General features: G+C 45.1%; 1 protein-coding gene across 4 annotated transcripts; it reads left to right on the top strand.

The window, feature by feature from the left end:
* The first annotated feature begins 4,929 nt into the window (after positions 1–4,929).
* On the top strand, positions 4,930–8,995 carry LOC136586610 (HIG1 domain family member 1A, mitochondrial-like). 4 transcript variants are annotated; one of them, XM_066584746.1, is made up of 5 exons: positions 4,930–5,122; positions 7,514–7,590; positions 8,081–8,194; positions 8,342–8,476; positions 8,593–8,995. In XM_066584746.1, exons 2-5 carry the CDS (start codon positions 7,548–7,550, stop codon positions 8,640–8,642), a joined length of 342 nt encoding a protein of 113 aa, XP_066440843.1. In that variant the 5' UTR covers positions 4,930–5,122; positions 7,514–7,547; the 3' UTR covers positions 8,643–8,995. The 4 variants fall into 4 exon arrangements, with proteins under 4 accessions (XP_066440843.1, XP_066440846.1, XP_066440845.1 ...); XM_066584749.1 differs by lacking the exon at positions 7,514–7,590 and having other exon boundaries at positions 4,939–5,115; XM_066584748.1 differs by lacking the exon at positions 7,514–7,590 and having other exon boundaries at positions 4,940–5,110.
* The last annotated feature ends 9,463 nt before the right edge of the window (positions 8,996–18,458 follow it).

The raw sequence follows: 18,458 nt of genomic DNA, 5'->3' as shown, positions 1-18,458 counted from the left end.
AAACTTTATTCCTAATGATAAGTACCGGAATAACGGCCTCGCCTCCTTCACCTTCTGGATCCATCTGTTATGAGAAGAAACATGAAAAATATTATATATACAGGTTATAGAAAGTACCAGGAATATACATTATACTATTGGCATCAGATATAACATGCAGTCAAGTCAAACACTGGAGCTCCCGCCCGTAGGTGATAGCGTTATATCTATTGGGTGATATAAACTAGATGTCGGGGGTAAAAGGCCCAGTAACAGGAGCCACACAAATTCTATAAGACTCTTTACAATGATTACTTTGAAGCAAATCAAACCAGTAAAACCCTGTTTCGGGTCAGACTTTGCTAAAAGTTTGGTTTGGCATAAACCCGAAATAAGCTTTTAGCAAAGTTCTACCCAAAACAGGGTTCTATTGGTTCAGTTTCTCTAAAATTAGTCCTGGACACTGGTGTATAACATTGTCTAAGGGCCATAGGGGGTTTTAGGGGGGTTGCTGAACTTCTGGTTTGGTTTCAACTAATTCAGACCACACAAAACTTTTTACAAAAGTTTTGAAAACCAATTGAACTTCTCAAAAGTTCGCTTATCACTAAAAATGATATACATACGTCTCATCTGGGAAATCCTCCTCGATATCCTCCTCATCTTCTTCCCTATTGAATAAATAAAAAAAAACATTGGTACATAATTTTGAAAGCCAATAAGAAACCAAGACCAAAAAAGCCTAAACTATACCTATATAGTAGACCATAACTTATACAGCAATTTCCTCATACACTACTAGAACTGATCTCCCTCTTGTTATGAGCGGGGTGTCCGGATCTATGACCATGGCAGTAGTAGAAAAGTCACATTCACCAGCTATGCCCAACCATCTTATAAATATAACCCTGCTTCTCCTATAGACTTACGGAATTGTCTCCAGATTTGGTGGTAAAGAGACTTTATAAAATTTGAATCTCCTATAATAGAAAACACAACTCTGGTTAGAATAACCAATAGTGATGTGATGCTACACAGAATACATCTATATATAACTCATCTCTCTCAGGGAAACATATAAGAATACATTGTATGATCTTCTCCTCTATATTTCATGATACATAACACAAGAAGATTGTATTTGATCTAAACATTGGTGTCCTCCTATATGACTCTGTAGGGTAACACTAGAGGAATACAAGCATTATTCTATATGGTATATACCAGAATCTACGCCTGGTCTTTTTCACCTTCTGGATCCATCTGTTATAAGAAGAAACATGACAAATATTATATATACAGGTTATAGAAAGTACCAGGAATATACAGTACAGTATACTATTGGCATCACATATAATATCCAGTACAGACCAACACTGGAGCTCCCGCCCATAGAAGATAGTGTTAGATGTATTGGGTGATGTAAGCTAGATGTTGGAGGTAAATGGTCCAGGGGCCACACAAATTCCATAAGGCTCTATTTAATAATTAGCATTGAGCGAATCAAACCAGTAGAACTGTGTTTTGGGTCACACTTTGCTAAAAGTTTGGTTTGTCATAAACCCAAAGCAAGCTTTTAGCAAAGTTCTACGAAAAACAGGCTTCTACTGGTTCAGTCCGTTCAAAATTACTCCAGGACCTTGGTGTATAACATTGTCTAAGAGCCATAAAAGCCCTGCATAACACTCCCAGTGTTTTAGTAGGACTTTATGGCTCTTAGACAATGTTATACATCAGTTTTAGGGGTTTCGCTGAATTTCTGGTTTGGTTCAGACTAATTAAGGCCGAACCAAACTTTTTACAAAAGTTTTCAAACCAACTGAACTTCTCAAAAGTTTGCTCATCACCAAAAATGATACACATACTTCCTGTCTGGGAAATCCTCCATCTCCTCTGAATCTCTCTTTATCCTAGTAGAAAACAAGGAAAACAATGAGAAATAAACATCAACGACTTCTTAAGATATAGACAAACATTTCTAATAGACAGATATGTGCTTCTGAGTTACTAGTCCAAACCTGAAGCGAAGACCTTTACCTATATTGTATTTATACCCAACCTGTTTCTGCACCTCTAGACCTGAACCCAAAGCCTGAGCACCAACCCATCAATCCCCAATATATATAGCCTGAATAGTCAGAACAGTGAGAATAAGCTCAGGGTGTGAGAGGCTTCAGGGCGTAATCAGAGAAATTGTACATTTACAATAGAGATGAACTTACCTGAAAACACGCCAATCGCTCTTTAATCGCTCAATAAACTCTCTCAACCGCTCACCAACACTACTAGAGGGGAAAAAGAAGAAAAGATCAGAGTATGTCCCTGAGAAGTATCTGCTGATACACTTATAGGATGGAGAGAGGTGAGAGCGGAGAAGAGCGGACAGCTGGACTCACACAGAGGAGACATATGGGAAAAGGTGAAGAAATGGCCAAAAATAATGGCGGACACAAGAAGATCCCCAGAGAGCAGACTTACCTCCACAACAACTACAACACTCTACAGAATGTTAGCGCTGTGGCTCCTTATATACCAGCTGCAATGTCATAATCCCAAGATTCCGTTGCCATTAGTGAAAGCATCAGCTGTTATTTAAAGGGACAGTACGAGGCCGCACAGCCAATCCAATGCAATGTAGATGAAATGGGACATTTTTCCCATCTGACATCTGATGTATAATATTATTCTGGTGTCATTACTTGTATAATATACACCTGTACATACATATAGCTATAAACACATCCATACACAAATATGACATAGGGCTAATGTGCACAGGTGTTCTTTCACCGCGTAATACATATCCATGGTGGTCAATTATCACTTAATTTGTATAAATTATTATTATTGTTAAACCTTCCATATTGTCTTACTCTCTCTAAAGCCGTATCCAAACCGAAATCTTGCTCTTTAAAGCAAAATAGCAATCTGCTTGATTCTGGTGCTGTATTTATGTTATAAGCTTGGTTCTGGTGTGGAATTTATATTATGAGCTGAGTTCTGGTGCTGTATTTATGTTATGACCTTGGTTCTTGTGCTGAATCTATGGACTGAGTTTGATTCTGATGCTTTATGTTATAATCCTGGTTCTGGTGCTGTATTTATGTTATAAGCTTGGTTCTGGTGCGGTATTTATGTTATAATCCTGGTTCTGGTGCTCTATTTATGTTATAAGCTTAGTTCTGGTGCGGTATTTATATTGTGAGCCGAGTTTTGGTGCTGTATTTATGTTATGATCCTGGTTCTGGATCTATGTACTGAGTTTGGTTCTGGTGCTGTATCTATGTACTGAGTTTGGTTCTGGTGCTGTATTAATGTTATAAGCTTGGTTCTGGTGCGGTATTTATTTTGTGAGCCGAGTTCTGGTGCTGTATTTATGTTATGATCCTGGTTCTGTATCTATGTACTGAGTTTGGTTCTGGTGCTGTATTTATGTTATAAGCTCCTTGGGCTGAGTTTATATTGACAGCTGTAGGTTGACAGGTTAAGGCTGGCTGTCCACGGGCGATGCGGTATCCCGCGGCGAAGCTCCGCTGCCGACGAATCTTCGCTGGTCAGCTCTATCTAATAGATAGGCTGACCGTGGAGAATCGGAGCAATTCTCAGCATGATGCGAATTGCCCGCCGCGAGCGGAGAATCGCAGTGATTCTCCGCTCATGGACAGGTGACGGCGCTTTCCATAGCAATGCTATGGGAAGCGTCGGCTGGCGTGATTCACCAGCGGTTTTCCGCCGGCAAAATCACTGCCATGGACAGGGGGCCTAAGGATGAGCTAGTACTAATGGGCCACTGCTATGTGCTTGCGCCCCAGACTAGAATCTGCCATTCTGCCCCTAGCACACCGCTGTAACCAAGCGTTGCGGAATAAGTTGGCGCTATACAAATAACGATTATTATTATAACTGCCTGATGTACACTGTGAGCAGAACTTTTTCATCCGGTCAAATGCAGACCATCTGGGCAGACAACAAACGGACGCCATTATAGTCAACGGGGTCCATTCGGCGTTGTTTGTTCTGTCATCAGACGATCCGTTCAGCCAGGGGATTCCCCGCCAAAGATGTGAACGTCGCCTTAGGCCAGGTTCACATGAGCGAAAGCATATTTGCACGTGTTTCTGTGGAATGGACGTTACGCATTTGCGCTCGCAGCGGTATATTTCACTATACTTTGTGCACGCGCAATTGAGCGCACGGAAAAGCGCGCACCGACGCTCCCAGCCATTCCAATGGCCAATAGTTTCAGGACTTCAAAATGTTTTCTTTCCCTGCATAAATCCACAGGAAAATAGAACGCGCTGCATTTTTTTTTTTGTGGAGGAGGGGGCATTTATTTACTGCTTATTACACAGTCTATAATACACTGCGCAGATTCGCTCCCATCAATAAGCCCCCAGCCTTGATATATTATGAACAGGTAATGAGAAAGAAGACCATGAGGCACTGATTTGCTGAAAATGTTTATTTTTATATGATACAGAAGTGCAATAACAATATTAAACCATTTTTTGAACGGTGTTCTCCCCGCCTTTCCGGTGTATAACACACGTCCCACGGCTTCACGGTCCGGCCCGGTACGCCACCTGCACGTTCACAGGTCCCATCATACCTACCAGGAGCCACTCCATTCTAGCCCACGCCTTCTCTAGCCACATGTCGGCATTGGACTAGTGGGCGTGTTCTTCTGCTTGGTCTCCATGGTGATATCACCACCCCCTGTCACGCGCTCACCATATTTAGAGATAGGCCTCTGCAGTGCCGCAATATCCTGACAGATCCTGACCCCGCCCACGTAGAGTCAGGCCAATCAAAGACAAGCCGGTAGCAGAACGCATGGTATTATGGGAGTTGTAGTCCTGGAGAAGTTATGCTGGCTGCAGGCTTCTTAGTACTGCAGTTTGCGGAATGGTCCTTTCTGTTTGTTAGCGTTACTAAGTGACTACAGGGAGGGGCTTGCTGCTCTCCAGGCCCCGGAGCAGAGGTGACTGAGCACGAGAAGGTCAACTATGGACTCTGCTTCACCTTGGTGACGTAGTGCCCCGCCTCATGACGTCAGCAGCCGGTGTAGGCGTATAGAGCAGGCTGCCGCCACATTGATTGCAGAACGGGAGAAGTAGAGGACGAGAGAGCGGTGAGGTCAGAGGTGCGAGGGGGTACACTGGGGTTATTGGGGTCACTTTCCCCTTTTACACTCCTCCTGGCACGTACTGGGGTATAAGGATGTACGCGAGGGGTCACCTGGCTGCCCATTTGGGGGTGTTCCCTCCTTACTGAGCATCCTATACTGATGGGCCCCACAGGGGTTCCTGTCCTATGCCCCCCACCATAAAGCGGAGGTCTGATCCCCATTGACCCCTCATGGATCAGCAAGTGGTCAGGAGCAATGCTCTGCAGGAACTATATGAGGGTGCTGCCCCTCATCCAGTACCCCCCATACAGCAGTCTGATCACTGCCTGCAGCATTGCCTCCCCCTACAGACGGAGGGGTGCATGGCTGCTGGATGGTGATGGGGCGTCTGCTCTGAGGTGCAGCCATGGGTGATGGTTGGTAATTAAGGTTATTGCAATGTCTCTTCTGCTAGGAACATTGCAGCCGGGGGAGATGCACAGTATCCTATACACCATATATCTGCAGCCGGGGGAGATACACTATATCTGCACAAGTGTAAGATAAAGTGTTTGTAGGCGCAGCCCCTCTTCTTACAGCGGCACGAGATAATTCCAGAGTAGTTACATGAACATAAGAAACGCTTATGATAAAAAGAGCAATTGTGAAAATAAATAAGGGTGGTTTAATGCCTGCACTAGGGGGAGAACCGAATAGCGCCGGATGGACCCCATTAACTAGAATGGGGTTCGTCCGCTTTTGAGCGTTTAGAAACATCACAGCATGCGGTGCTTTTTCTTCCGGTATTTCGAGCCGGGTCTACGAGGGACCTCCAGCGGCGGGGCTCAACGCAGATGTGAAACCGGCATAAGGAAAGTGAGAGCATAACTAACCGGAGGCAGGAAATAATAATAACTAGAACTTTATATATAATCTAAAAACCGTATGGTGTAAAAACAATATATAGTCCAAAATGTAACTAGTTCTATATGGATTATAAGGGGTTAAGAGAAATTGGGGGGGTGGGCCCCAAGATCAACCTTTGCACCCATGAGCCTTTACCTGCGCCCCTGGGTTAATGCTAAAATGCAGTAGGAGCTTTTGTAAGATATAAATATAACTTTTTGTTTGTTTTCATTTTCCAATTATTTGAATAAATTGCTGTTTTCTTTGCATCTGATTTTCAGCAAGAATCCCATTTTTTTATTACATAACAGGGAGGGGGATTTTAGGTGTTATTACATAACTATATTATAAAAATGTATCTAGAATTCATCGGCTCTAATTATAAATTGACTAAGGTTCTAATTATTTCGCTTTTGTTCTTTATCCTTGCACTTTTCTTATTTTCACAATTTGCTCTTTTTATTATAAATATTTTTTATGTTCAAGTAACTGCTACGTAATTATCTCTCTACTTGTCATCACATTCTGTCATATGTATAGTGTGGCCTCTAGGGGGCCCTTATTTTTCAACTTTCTAAAAGTTTAGCTCCACATGGGGTTTGTAGTCCGCCCGTAATCTGCACAACAATGTAAGACCTTTGATGACATCACTGTCATGTGATCAGGGGCGGGGCATGTAACTTCCTCACTGGGGATGACGTCACTGTCGTGTCATCAGGGGCGAGGCATGTAACTTCCTCACTGGGGTTGAGTGTCATAGTCGTGATCAAAGATGGCACGAGCGGGTGATGTCACCATTATGTCATTGGCGGTCATGCAGAGCATTCAGACAGGCAGATCACCGTGGATATCTCGCTCAGCGCTTCACATTCTATCAGGAGTGTTTACCCCCAGCGAGAAGCCAGCGATCCTGCTGTGATTTTTATGCTGGTTGAAAGTGACCGATAACAAAAAGTGAAAAAATGGTAATGATGTTTTTGTATCTAGATGTAACGATTATCGCACATTTTCGTTTTGCGCGATAATCGTGCCCTGTGACTGGCCCTTTACTCCTGGTATTTGCACGCCCTCCCGGGAAGGGATAACGCCTTGTGGGCGGGCCGCAACCTCTCAGACTCCTCAGTAACTGAGCGGCTCCCGTATACCAAACAAAGAGAGGAGAGAAGAAACGTCCCGAACCAAGGCACCGGTGTCTAGACTCTGGGCTCCTGAGTACATGGCACCTGTTCCATATGCCGGGGTATCGCCTCTGTGTGACCGGGGGCATCCGTCTCTGTTAAGACTTCTCTTGTTGGTAGACCGCCGTCCTTAGGTTCTCGCTGCTGCGGATGGCAGCGGGAATCGGTCTGCACCTTTGTATCCTGTAAACTATATTATGGAGCTCAGAGACGAGGGGCTGGGGGTCCGTGGAGCGGCTTTTTTTTTTTTCTTAATACTTGCCAGGTCCATCCTTCCAGCGCTGCACAGTGCGACTCTCTTCTGACATCTCTGTCCATGCACCTCTCTCGTTGCTCTGTATAGTAGAGCGCCCCCACACAGTGGTCTAAGAAGAGTCATGCTGAGTTCTCAGGGGTTCAGCGCTGGAACAGGGGGACACAGTGAGTATATAAAGCAGCTCCCCGGACCCCCGTTCTCTTATATTTTGAGCTCCATTACGTAGTTTTCGGCTCTCTCGATGCTGACCGGTTCCCTCTAAGAGATCACTTGTAAAGACTAAAGTTAATAAGTGATTCAAAAGCAAACGTGAACTGATGGTGATTTGTCATCTGTCCTTCTGCAATATGTCTCCTAAGAATTAACCCCTTCCTGTCCCAGGACGTATACTGTAAATACTGCCTGGATGGGAACAAGCAATCCCTCATACGGCCAAGTTGACTGAAAAATAAAAGTTATGGTTTTTGGAAATCTCATAAAATTGTTGCTCCCTCAGGTCCAACATAGGCCACGTCTCCAAAGAGTATAAGCAATCCTGGCCATACTGATACCCCCACCCAAGAAGTCCAACATTACTATAGAGAGCCCATGGGGGATGTTGCAATATACTGTATCACATGGTCCATTGTAAAGTTTGGCTCTTGTCTCATCCAGATATCATGGCTTCCGGCGCAGGAGAAGATGACGTTCTCCCCACCTACGAGCTCAGCGAGTCTCAGACCTCAAAGTTCATTAAGAAATCCAAGGAGTCTCCGTTTGTGCCAGTGGGTGAGTTTACTTCATGAGACTGACACCCCAAGACCTGCACCCCTATTTCTTGTTCTGGGCCCATGCTAAAACCCCTGACCCCACCAGCATCCCTCACAGGGGTTTAGGTGTTGCCCATGCAGTGGTGACTGTTCTTCTGTATTCTAGGGTTCGCCGGATTTGCTGCAGTTGTGGCTTATGGACTCTACAAGCTAAAATCCAGAGGAACCACGCCGATGTCCCTCCACTTTATACATATGCGTGTGGGGGCGCAGGGATTTGTTGTCGGTGCTATGACTTGTGGTGAGTATGTGGATTGGAGGGAGGGTGCGGACAGTGAAGGGGGGCGGGGGGGGGCTAGTAGTCGGTTGGCTGGGTCCATCGTCTACGCTGTACTGACCTCTAGTCTTTCTCTCCAGGTGTGCTGTACTCCATGTACAAGGAATATCTGGCCAAGCCCGATGAGTAGAAGCACCATCAGTCACAGAAGTGTGCTATGGACCTCACATTGGGGTGTCTTATTTTTAATTCTCTTATCCGGGGGCCTGTGGAGCCCTGGACTTCAGCACTTACATGGTTAAGAGTTAAATTACAGAATGTGGACCGTTTTACCCAAAGATTAAGAGAAGATTGTATTTATTACTTTAGTTTTTCATATGAACTGATTTGTGTGACGCCACACACAAGTATATACCTTATCACCTGTGCCCCCTTCCTGCCAGCAATTGGCACAATGTAATCCCATGGCACTGGATTCACTGTATAAATAGACTACACTCAGTTTCCTTTATCTTCTGGATAATAAACCTCTGGTCAGCCGCCGCTCTTCTGCTTGTCTTTGTTTCAGATAACCAAGTGTTGTTTCCCCAAAAGTAAGTCCTGCCCTGATTTTCAGGGGTGGCGGGGGCGCTTGAAATATAATCCCTACCTCAAAAATAAGCCTTAGCTACGCTACATGGGTGGTGGAGGGGAGGGGGGGGGGGCAATACTCGCCTATCAGGCGCCGTCAGGGTACCTCCCGCTAGTCTCCAGCGCCAACAGGGCATCTTTTGCTGGTTGCAGGGTTTAAAAACCCCATCTCTAAAAAACAAGTGCTCTCATTGGTTCTTCAGCGTCACTGCTCTGCCAATCACAGCCATTCAACTCGATGCTGTGATTGGTTCATTGAGTGCTGGCTCTGATTGGTTCTTGAGCGCCGCGGCTCAGCCCGTCGTTTGCTGGTAACGAGGTTTGAAAACCCTGTCTCCAGCAAACTATGATCTGTCGGAGCTGAGGACTGCACAAAAGCCTGACGGGGCACTAGAGAACAGCAGGGGGAACCTGGACGGTGCCTGCTATGTGACTATAAGACACCCCCTGAAAATAAGCCCTACCCTGATTTTCGTGGGTGGGCTTGAAATATAAGCCCCCTTTACCCCCCCCCCCCCCCCCCCCCAAAAAAAATAGATTTAAAAAAAAATAGCAATCCTCACCTAGCCGGCAGGATCCCAGTCCTTCGAACTGGTCTGCGGCAGGCTGCCATGTCCTACGTGCTGACAGAATTGTCTTCCTGGTAACAGGGCTCTGAATACCCCACCTCAAGCAAATGAGTTCTGTGATTGGCTGAGTCAGCGGCGCTCGTGATCCAATCAGAGCCGGCATTCGATCATTCACAGCCATTCAGTGAATGACATTACTGAATGGCTGTGATTGGTTCATTGAGCACTGGCTCTGATTGGATCACGAGCGCTGTGGCTCAGCCAATCGCAGAAGTGGCTTGTTGGAGACGGGAGTATTCAAAGCCCCGTTACGAGGAAGAGAATGCTGTCAACGCAGAGAACACAGACGCCTGCCGCTGCGCCACAGAAAATCGCGAGGCATCGGGACACCATCGGCTAGGTTAGTATAAGACACTGCGCCTCTTGGGGCAAAAACTAATATAAGACAGTGCCTTATTTTGGGGAAACGCAGTGCAGGCTTATAATGGATCTTCAAGTTTATAAGCATTAAATAGTGCCAGCATACTCTACACTTCAGAGGGTACATTTATAGAATGATATACTAATAGCTCAACAGAGGGCCCTGATCATAAGAGCTTTACAATCCCAGAAGGATGTATCAGTTAAACATTTTTTTTCTACTTGGGGTGTGCGTCTCTTTTTTTTTTTTTTTTTTTTTTTTTTTTTTTTTTTATTGGTCAAAGATTTCATTCAAAATGCCAATAGAAGGGACTCTGCATATTGGACAGTTTTTAGCTGCATCAGACTAGTCAGTAACCCCTTTACGACTACTCATATGCCTTTTTGACAGCGACTGTTATGGGGCTTTATTCTGATGTGCCGTCTTTTGATGGTGGCTGCATTAGAAACATGACACTGGTCTCCCGTGCCAAGGGGAGCATGTGATGGCTGTTTGGTAACAGCCTCCCAACTGCTAAAACAGTGGGGATCAGAGAAATCTCTGATCCCTGTTGTTTAACCATTTTACATGCTGCGCTTAGTGTGACCGCGGCATGTAAACTGTTGACAGATGGAGGGGATTTCCTCTCTCACCCATCGGACCATCATGATGTGCTCATTGGGTCTCGATAAGTTTTTATGGCATCCAGAGGCTTCAATACAGCCTCCACGTCTGCTAGCTATGGTGGCTTATAAGGGTCATTCTTTGGCTGAGCTTTATAGGCTTTGTAATACACGGCTCTACTTAAATATAGTACTGTAGTATATTAGAAAAATGATCAAATATGGTAGTATTAAAGTCCCCTAGTGGGACAAAAATAAAACCTCCAAACCCCCCCCCCCCCCCTTTTTTACCACGTTAAAAAAAGTCACGTGGTATTACTTAGTATATTATTTAGCCCGTACAGTGCACGTAAAACAAAAAATTACAGAAAAAAATATGCTGAAAATGGCTATTTTTGCCTATCTTGCCTTACGAAAAAATGTTATGTTCCTGAAAATTGGATAAATGAAGACTAGTTTATCCTGCAAATAAATTCATAAGTTCTATAATACATTATATGTACCCAAAAATGATGCCATTAAAAAAATGTAACTTGTCCCACAAAAAAAAAACAAAAAAAACCACGTCCTCATCTAGCTATGGCGACAGCCAAATTAAAAGGTTATGGCTAAAGGAATGCAGCTTTATAAAAAAAAGTATAATAATAATTTGAAAAATAAGTTTGTCATGGATCTATGCCGCTAAAAGTGGTCTAATAGGCAGAGTCACTTCTATTACTTTTGAATTAAATCTTGCCAAATCGCATACCCCCTAGTGAAAAATGTTCAAAGGATACATCATAATATGACTGAATACCGGGTTTAAATTGGAGATTAAATATGGAACTAACTGTATTATGGAAACAAATCAGCAGGGCCGTCCATAGAAGATGGACAGCCAGCCTGTAGGGGGCGTACTAGTGATCATTTGTCCCTATAAGCAGCTTCTTGGCTCGTGTTACAACAAATTAAAGAGCGCCATTTGATGTATGTTGATTATAACTCGTTACATTGGCCAGGGTAAAAGGACCTTTTGATCAGTGACCATGCAGAGCAAGAGTACAGTGGTAAACGGAGAAGAGAGGGTCGTGCAGCGCTGTGGAGAGCTTTGTGGGCGAGAGTGATAACAGGAGTTGTATTGTATAGTACATGGGCACCAGAAAAAAGGCATAGGTGGTGCTGGACAGAAAGGTGAGCCTGGCTGCCATGTTTTCATAGATTGGAGACAGGAGAGCTCAGTAAAGGGTACAAATTAGTAGTGGGTTACAAAAATTAAGACAAAAGATGAATCAGAGCAACAATTATAGTTTTTGCTGTATCCACAGTAAAAAAAAGTGTATTCTGGTGATATGCAATCATTTGGCCCATGTTAAAGAAAAATTAAAAGGACACCAATTGACTCATATTTATCGCCACTTGTTACATCAGCCAATGTAAAAGGACCTTTAGCTCTCTAGAAGCACAGTACCGCAGAAGGACCTGTCAGTCGGCATCTGGGGAGAGTTGGAGGGCGGGGAGGTCAGCACTCGTTACCTCCATGTACGCAGGCAGATTATCTGCTCTATGAGGACGATTGAGCGTTAACACGATCTTTGTCCCAATACAGCTGTCATCGATCAGCTGCCCGTCTCCCCTTTTGTATGGGGAGACGAGCAGCAAGCATTTTTTTGCTCGCATAAACGAGTTGATCAGCCAATGAGGAAGCGTTTGCTGGCTGTTCTTTGGTCCCTTTCCACAGCCCGATTTTTCAGGCGAATGAGCATTTGTAGGAATACTCAGGCCCAATTGGTCTGTGTGAAAGGGCCATTAGACTGTGGTGTATTCTGGCCCTGGTTCATGCTAAGGTGATTGTCATCAGGTCTTGAGGTTTTTCTAAGCCACAGTGGCCAAATAAAAATCTCAAAATCTAGAGCCTTTGCCATGGCCACCTCTCCGACTGCCCTCCTCACAGCCGTACTGTCCATCGGGCTCCATGACCAGTGGGTATTAACCCTTTCCAAATCCACTGTCTGACACCTTCCTACATTCTGATTGAAACTTGTACAGATGCAATGTCAGAAGACGTCCAACAGGGTATTTCTACCGTCTATTGCCAGCCACTCTGCTGTTGGAGCCTCCCTGGTGCACACACACTGGCTGTATAACAGCAAAAACAGAGAGCCTTTTAGGAAACCCTGAATCCAAAATTGGATTGGAAAGGGTTAAGAAGAGCAGGGGCACAAACACAAAGTTTACACTACACAGAAGCCTGAACTGGAACTTCAAAAAGGAGAAGACCCCACCCCACCTTCCCTAATCTATGAATGTGGTAACACCCGGAAGGGGCACAAACATTTGATATGTGAAGACTGAAAACAAGGTTAAAAGTGTAATTTTAGGGAGTCTTCCATTTTTTTTCTATGCGGTATGTTTTTGCGGTTTGCTTCTTGGATGAGTTATTGGCCACCCCTCCACCTAGTAAGTGAGGCACCTTGTTGTGTGCACGTCCCTTAGATTTGTAGACTTTCCTAGCAAGATTCAAGATCCAAATTACTGAGACTGAATATTTCCGGTAGGACTTATTGAATTCCAGTATATCAGATTACTGCGTGTCTGCTCATACTGAGTGATGAAGTTGGGTTGGATAGACGTTTCTCAGTACTGATCCTAACTAGAAATGAGCGAGTATACTCGCTAAAGGCAATTGCTCGAGCGAGCATTGCCGTTAGTGAGTACCTGCCCGCTTGAGACGAAAGGTTTGGGTGTCGGTGCGGGGGAGCGGTGAGTAGCGGCAGTTAGCGGGGGGAGAGAGATATCTACCCTCCGTTTCGCCCCGCTCTCCCCCGCAGCTTCCTGCCCACCGCCGCCGGCACCCGAACCTTTTGTCTCGAGCGGGCAGGTACTTGCTAAGGGCAATGCTCGCTCACGCAATTGCCTTTAGCGAGTATGCTCGCTCATCTCTAATCCTAACACATCAGTGTTATGTCAATGGCAGGTAGCTGGTCTATCTGGATCTTCACAGCACTTTAGGAATGGTGGGATTTGGTGCAAACATCAGATTGACCTCCGTTCTATATGGACGTCATATAATGCCTACAGATCTTCTTTCCCAAACAGACAGCAGATTCTTCCCACCAGGTTGTGCTGCCAAATAGCCAACAAATCTGAGACAATACCCAACGCTGGTACTGTTATCTTCAAGTCACGTTGCAGTATGCACCAGAGCTGTGGAGCCAGAGTTAGAGTCCCATTTCGGTGGAGTTGGAGTGAGAAGAAATGTATCGACTCCAGCTTATAAAAAAAAAAACATATATCTAAAAAAATCAAGCATCTAGAAGTTGTCGATTTGCTGCAAAACTCGGCATGCAGTTACATCTCAGCCAGATATACAAATTATTAGAGTTGTGTAGATTAGATGAACAGTCTTGTCACCTGACGCCCTAAAAGTGGTTCCCTCCTTGGCCTATAAAGAGGCTCTCAGAGGCTCCTTGTGTGTAGTGACCTCTTCTTCCGCTTGTGTAGAGCTTATTGACCACTAGACGCCTCTACGATGCAGAGAAGAGATGTCACCCCATTACCAGAGTTTGAGAGGGGCGCATTATTAGGATGTGAGAAGCTGGATGGTCATATCGACAAACCGCCGCCACCGGGCCGTTCTGACAGGACTGTTAGGAGGTGTTGGGACCAGTGGATGCATGAGGGCACACAAGGTAGCCGGGCTCAGGATGCCCCACCAGTAAAAGTAACTTTTAAGAAGTATGTAAAATACATTTTTTTGCACTTTATATAATTTATGGTTATACGGTGTAATGTTTTATTACCCTTTATTATGACGTGTGGGGTTGTAATTTATTCTATGTGGATCCCTGTGTGTCTGAAACTCTTTGTGGCACTTCATCTTTTTCAATGTTTTACATTTTGTACATTCAATAAAAGTTTATATTTTTTGTACTTTTTCCTCCTTTAGTATATTGCGCTGCCATAAATATATAAGGCATTATGGGACCTGGTATTATCATGATTACGTATATATGAGGCATTGATTCCAGTCCGCTCTGTTGTTGCTATACACAGACGTTCTCCTGGTTGGATCAGCTCAGTATATTATTATATAGGTTACTTTTCTCCTGGAGGGTCTGATGCTTTCATCCCCCAGGGATGCATGAAGTCTAATATTGATGAATGTGTGGAGGGCATTTCTTGGTGACAGGGGTGATTGTTTGTCGCCGTTGGGGTAATCCTGACATCCTGGTTACAGACGGGCGCTCGGCTCACACAATGCAGTCTTCTCAGCTGCTGTCACATCTCATCTTATGGTCAGTGACAACAAATATTTACCCCCATGCTGTGTGGTGACGGCTCCTGATCCTCGCCCCTTCTTCCTGGCAACACAACCAAACAAGACTGTTTACAGACTCTGGGAAGAGATCGCCCCCAAAGCCCTCCACCCACCCCCCTCCCGCCAGGGGGGCTTACGTAAAGAAGACTGGGACCCCCCCTCTAAGAGATGCCTGATCATGTGATGTTATAACGATGGAGATCATACCATTGTCATTGTGATCCAGTAATATCTGAGCTATCAATAATCATCTGGTTTGGGAAACCGTCAATGGTAACCGCTCATGTTTGTAGAAAAAGTGGTGCCATCAGCAACAATCACAGTGCGTACCCCTGACTATGGCGCTGTTATCACTGTGAGGTCCCACAGCAACTATAGGGCCGTGGCTGGGGATAGACCATCATACAAGTGGACAACCCCTTTAAGTCACACAATCCATAAATAACAGAAATGCACCATCTTGCCGTTCCCAACAATCACACATCCACATTTATTTATTGATAAGTCATTATTGGGGGTTCCGGGTTCCTACTTCAATCGGGAAGCAGAAAAGGGAAATCCCCGTGGCCGAATAGTTCCATCTTAGGACTGAATCAACCAGCGCCGAACAAACCCCATTGACTATAGTAGGGTCTGTTCGTTTTCTGCTCAGCTGGCCGGCTTATCGCTGCATGCCGTGCTTTTTTCTTCCGGTATTTTGTGCCGGATCTGTGACAGATCTTCCGGCTGGAGATTACAATGTAGATTTGAAACCACTCTTAGTGCACCACCGGGATGTGGCAACCTGCTACCAGAATATTGGCGCCCACTACTAGGACATAGGCAAAAACCACCAGCAAATAGTAGCCAAACACCAGGTTATATGAGCCAACATGCCAGGACAGAGAAGTGCATCTCCTAGATAAAGGAACTGCCGCCAGAATATTGGAGCCTACCACTGATATAGGAGCCAACACACCAAGATAGAGAATCCCATCACCATGATATAGGAGGCAAGCACAAGGATATAGGAGTCCATCATCAGATATAGAAGCCAGGCACCAAGATATATGATTCCACCACCACAATATAGTTGCCAACATGCTAGTATAGAGCATCCCATCACTAGGATGTAGGAAGCAGCCATAAGGATATAGGAAAACACCACCGGGATATAGTAGCCAAACACCAGGTTATATGAGCCAACATGACAGGATAGAGAAGTGTTCCTCCTAGATAAAGGAACTGCTGCCAGAGAATCCCATCACCATGATATAAGAAGCAGCCACAAGGATATAGGAGTCCATCATCAGATATAGAAGCCAGGCACCAAGATATATGATTCCACCACCAGGATATAGTTGCCAACATGCCAGGATAGAGCATCTCATCACTAGGATGTAGGAAGCAGCCATAAGGATATAGGAAAACACCATCCATATAGGAGCCAACACGCAAGGATATAGGAGGCAACGACAAACATATAGGTGAACAGCACCAGCATATAGGAGTCCATCACCTTGGCACCAGGATAAATGATCCTGCAATATATGATCCAGGATATAGGACCCCCCACACCAAAATAGAGAGAATGTCACAGGATTTAGGAGCCCATCATCAGATAGAGAAGTCAGTCATCAAGATATAGGAACCCACCACAAGGATATAGGAGCCCATTAGACTAGAGCATCTTAAAGGAAAAACCCTTCTGTAACAGAGAGACCCAGGCAGCACACGGTGCCCCCCAATAATCAGACCTTCACTGGACCAATGATTATAATATGAACCACCATCTACTGGAAGAATTTTGTTTTGCGTGGTCACTAAACACCTGGAGTTCCACATGTGACTAGTAATTATTAGGAATTGATAGTACCAGTGTTTCTGGTGGTGCAGTGCTCCACACAGCTCTGCTACATGCACGACACACACACAGCTCTGCTACGTGCACATCACACACACAGCTCTGCTACATGTACATCACATACAGCTCTGCTACATGCATTCTTCATACAACAGGAATCAAAAGCAGCACAGCAGGGACCTGCACACACTGAGCACCCTCTAGTCATGTGACCGCGGACTGCTCCCACACAGGTGACTGATCACATGATGGTGACATGATAGCAGGTCCTGCAAGCACACGGCTGCTGTAGGTGTAGGTTAGTATTCCATCACCTACAAATCCCAGCAGCCTCAGTTGCTAGCAATACTAATGAACACCTAACCAGACAGCAGCTGTGCGCTTATATGACCTGTCCTGATGTAACCTTTGATGACATCACTGTCCTGTGATCAGGGGCGGAGCATGTAACTCACTCTTGTTCCGCCCCGATCATCCAGAGTGCGTGAGTTACATGCTCCGCTTCTAATCACATGACGGTGATGTTATCACAGGTCCTTCACCGGGAGAACATTCCGATTAAGTTATGCATTCCCTATAAACCCCCACAGCCTCAGTTGCTATGGAATAGGACCTGTGATGACGTCACAATCACGTGATCAGGGGCTAAGTATGTAACTCACTCACGCACGGACGGACTAGTCGTAATTAGCAGTTTGATATATAACCACTGGTGGAGCTAGGAATAAAGTCAAACCTCCTTCCTTCCTTGGAGACTGAATAAACCCACACAGAAGTTCAAGTATCCAAGCTTATATGCCAGCCTACGGAAGGGCCCACCCGTTTACTCACCTCTCTATAAAAGGGCACTGAAGCAAGAAGTGCTCTTCCTGGGAACAACAACTTTCATCAGATCTCCTGTACTTCATGATTCTAACTGAATTTAATATACTAGATTTAGGTAAAATGCCAGGCAGCTGAGCGGAAAAATAACGGACCCGTTTGGCCAGGGAATACCCCTTTCCTGCTCCCCGAACGGAGCAGGAAAACGAAACCCCCACCACAGATGTGAAGGTAGCCTAACCCTGTATATAGGGATGTTAGTGTTCTGTATATAAGAATATATCCTTATTAGAGATGAGCGAGTATACTTGCTAAAGGCAATTGCTCGAGCGAGCATTGCCTTTAACGGGTACCTGCCCGCTCGAGACAAAAGATTCGGGTGCCGGCGGCGGGCAGGGAGCTGCGGGGGAGAGCGGAACGGAGGGGAGATTTCTCTCTCCCTCTCTCCCCCCCCCCCCCCCCCGCTCCCTCCCACTGACTGCCGCTACTCACCGCTCCCCCACGCCGGCACCCGAACCTTTCGTCTCGAGCGGGGAGATACTTGCTAAAGGCAATGCTCGCTCGAGCAATTGCCTTTAGCGAGTATACTCGCTCATCTCTAATCCTTATACATACTAGCTTTAGGTTTAGATACAACAGGGCAATATCACACATAAAACTGTTACTATATATACAAGGCAAGGACACATTACATTTAGTATCTCTACGTTAGAACATCTCCCCCAGTATATGTGGATGTGTCATCCTATATATAAAGATATTATTGTCCTGTATATAAGGAGGTATCCTTATATGTACCACCAGGTTCCGGTTTACAGTAGA

The sequence above is a fragment of the Eleutherodactylus coqui genome, chromosome 12 (assembly GCF_035609145.1).
Source record: "Eleutherodactylus coqui strain aEleCoq1 chromosome 12, aEleCoq1.hap1, whole genome shotgun sequence".
Classification (NCBI taxonomy): domain Eukaryota; kingdom Metazoa; phylum Chordata; class Amphibia; order Anura; family Eleutherodactylidae; genus Eleutherodactylus; species Eleutherodactylus coqui.
Note: the sequence above shows the minus strand (reverse complement) of the source record. Positions and strands in the feature narration are given on the sequence as shown.

What these genes read in the sequence shown, in the direction of transcription:
- LOC136586610 (XM_066584746.1), top strand. Translation starts at nt 7,548, where the DNA reads ATGCTGAGTTCTCAGGGGTTCAGCGCTGGAACAGGGGGACACA. An exon ending in CGCTGGAACAGGGGGACACA is followed by an intron (nt 7,591 to 8,080) that starts GTGAGTATATAA and finishes TGTCTCATCCAG; the next exon opens with ATATCATGGCTTCCGGCGCA. An exon ending in GTCTCCGTTTGTGCCAGTGG is followed by an intron (nt 8,195 to 8,341) that starts GTGAGTTTACTT and finishes TCTGTATTCTAG; the next exon opens with GGTTCGCCGGATTTGCTGCA.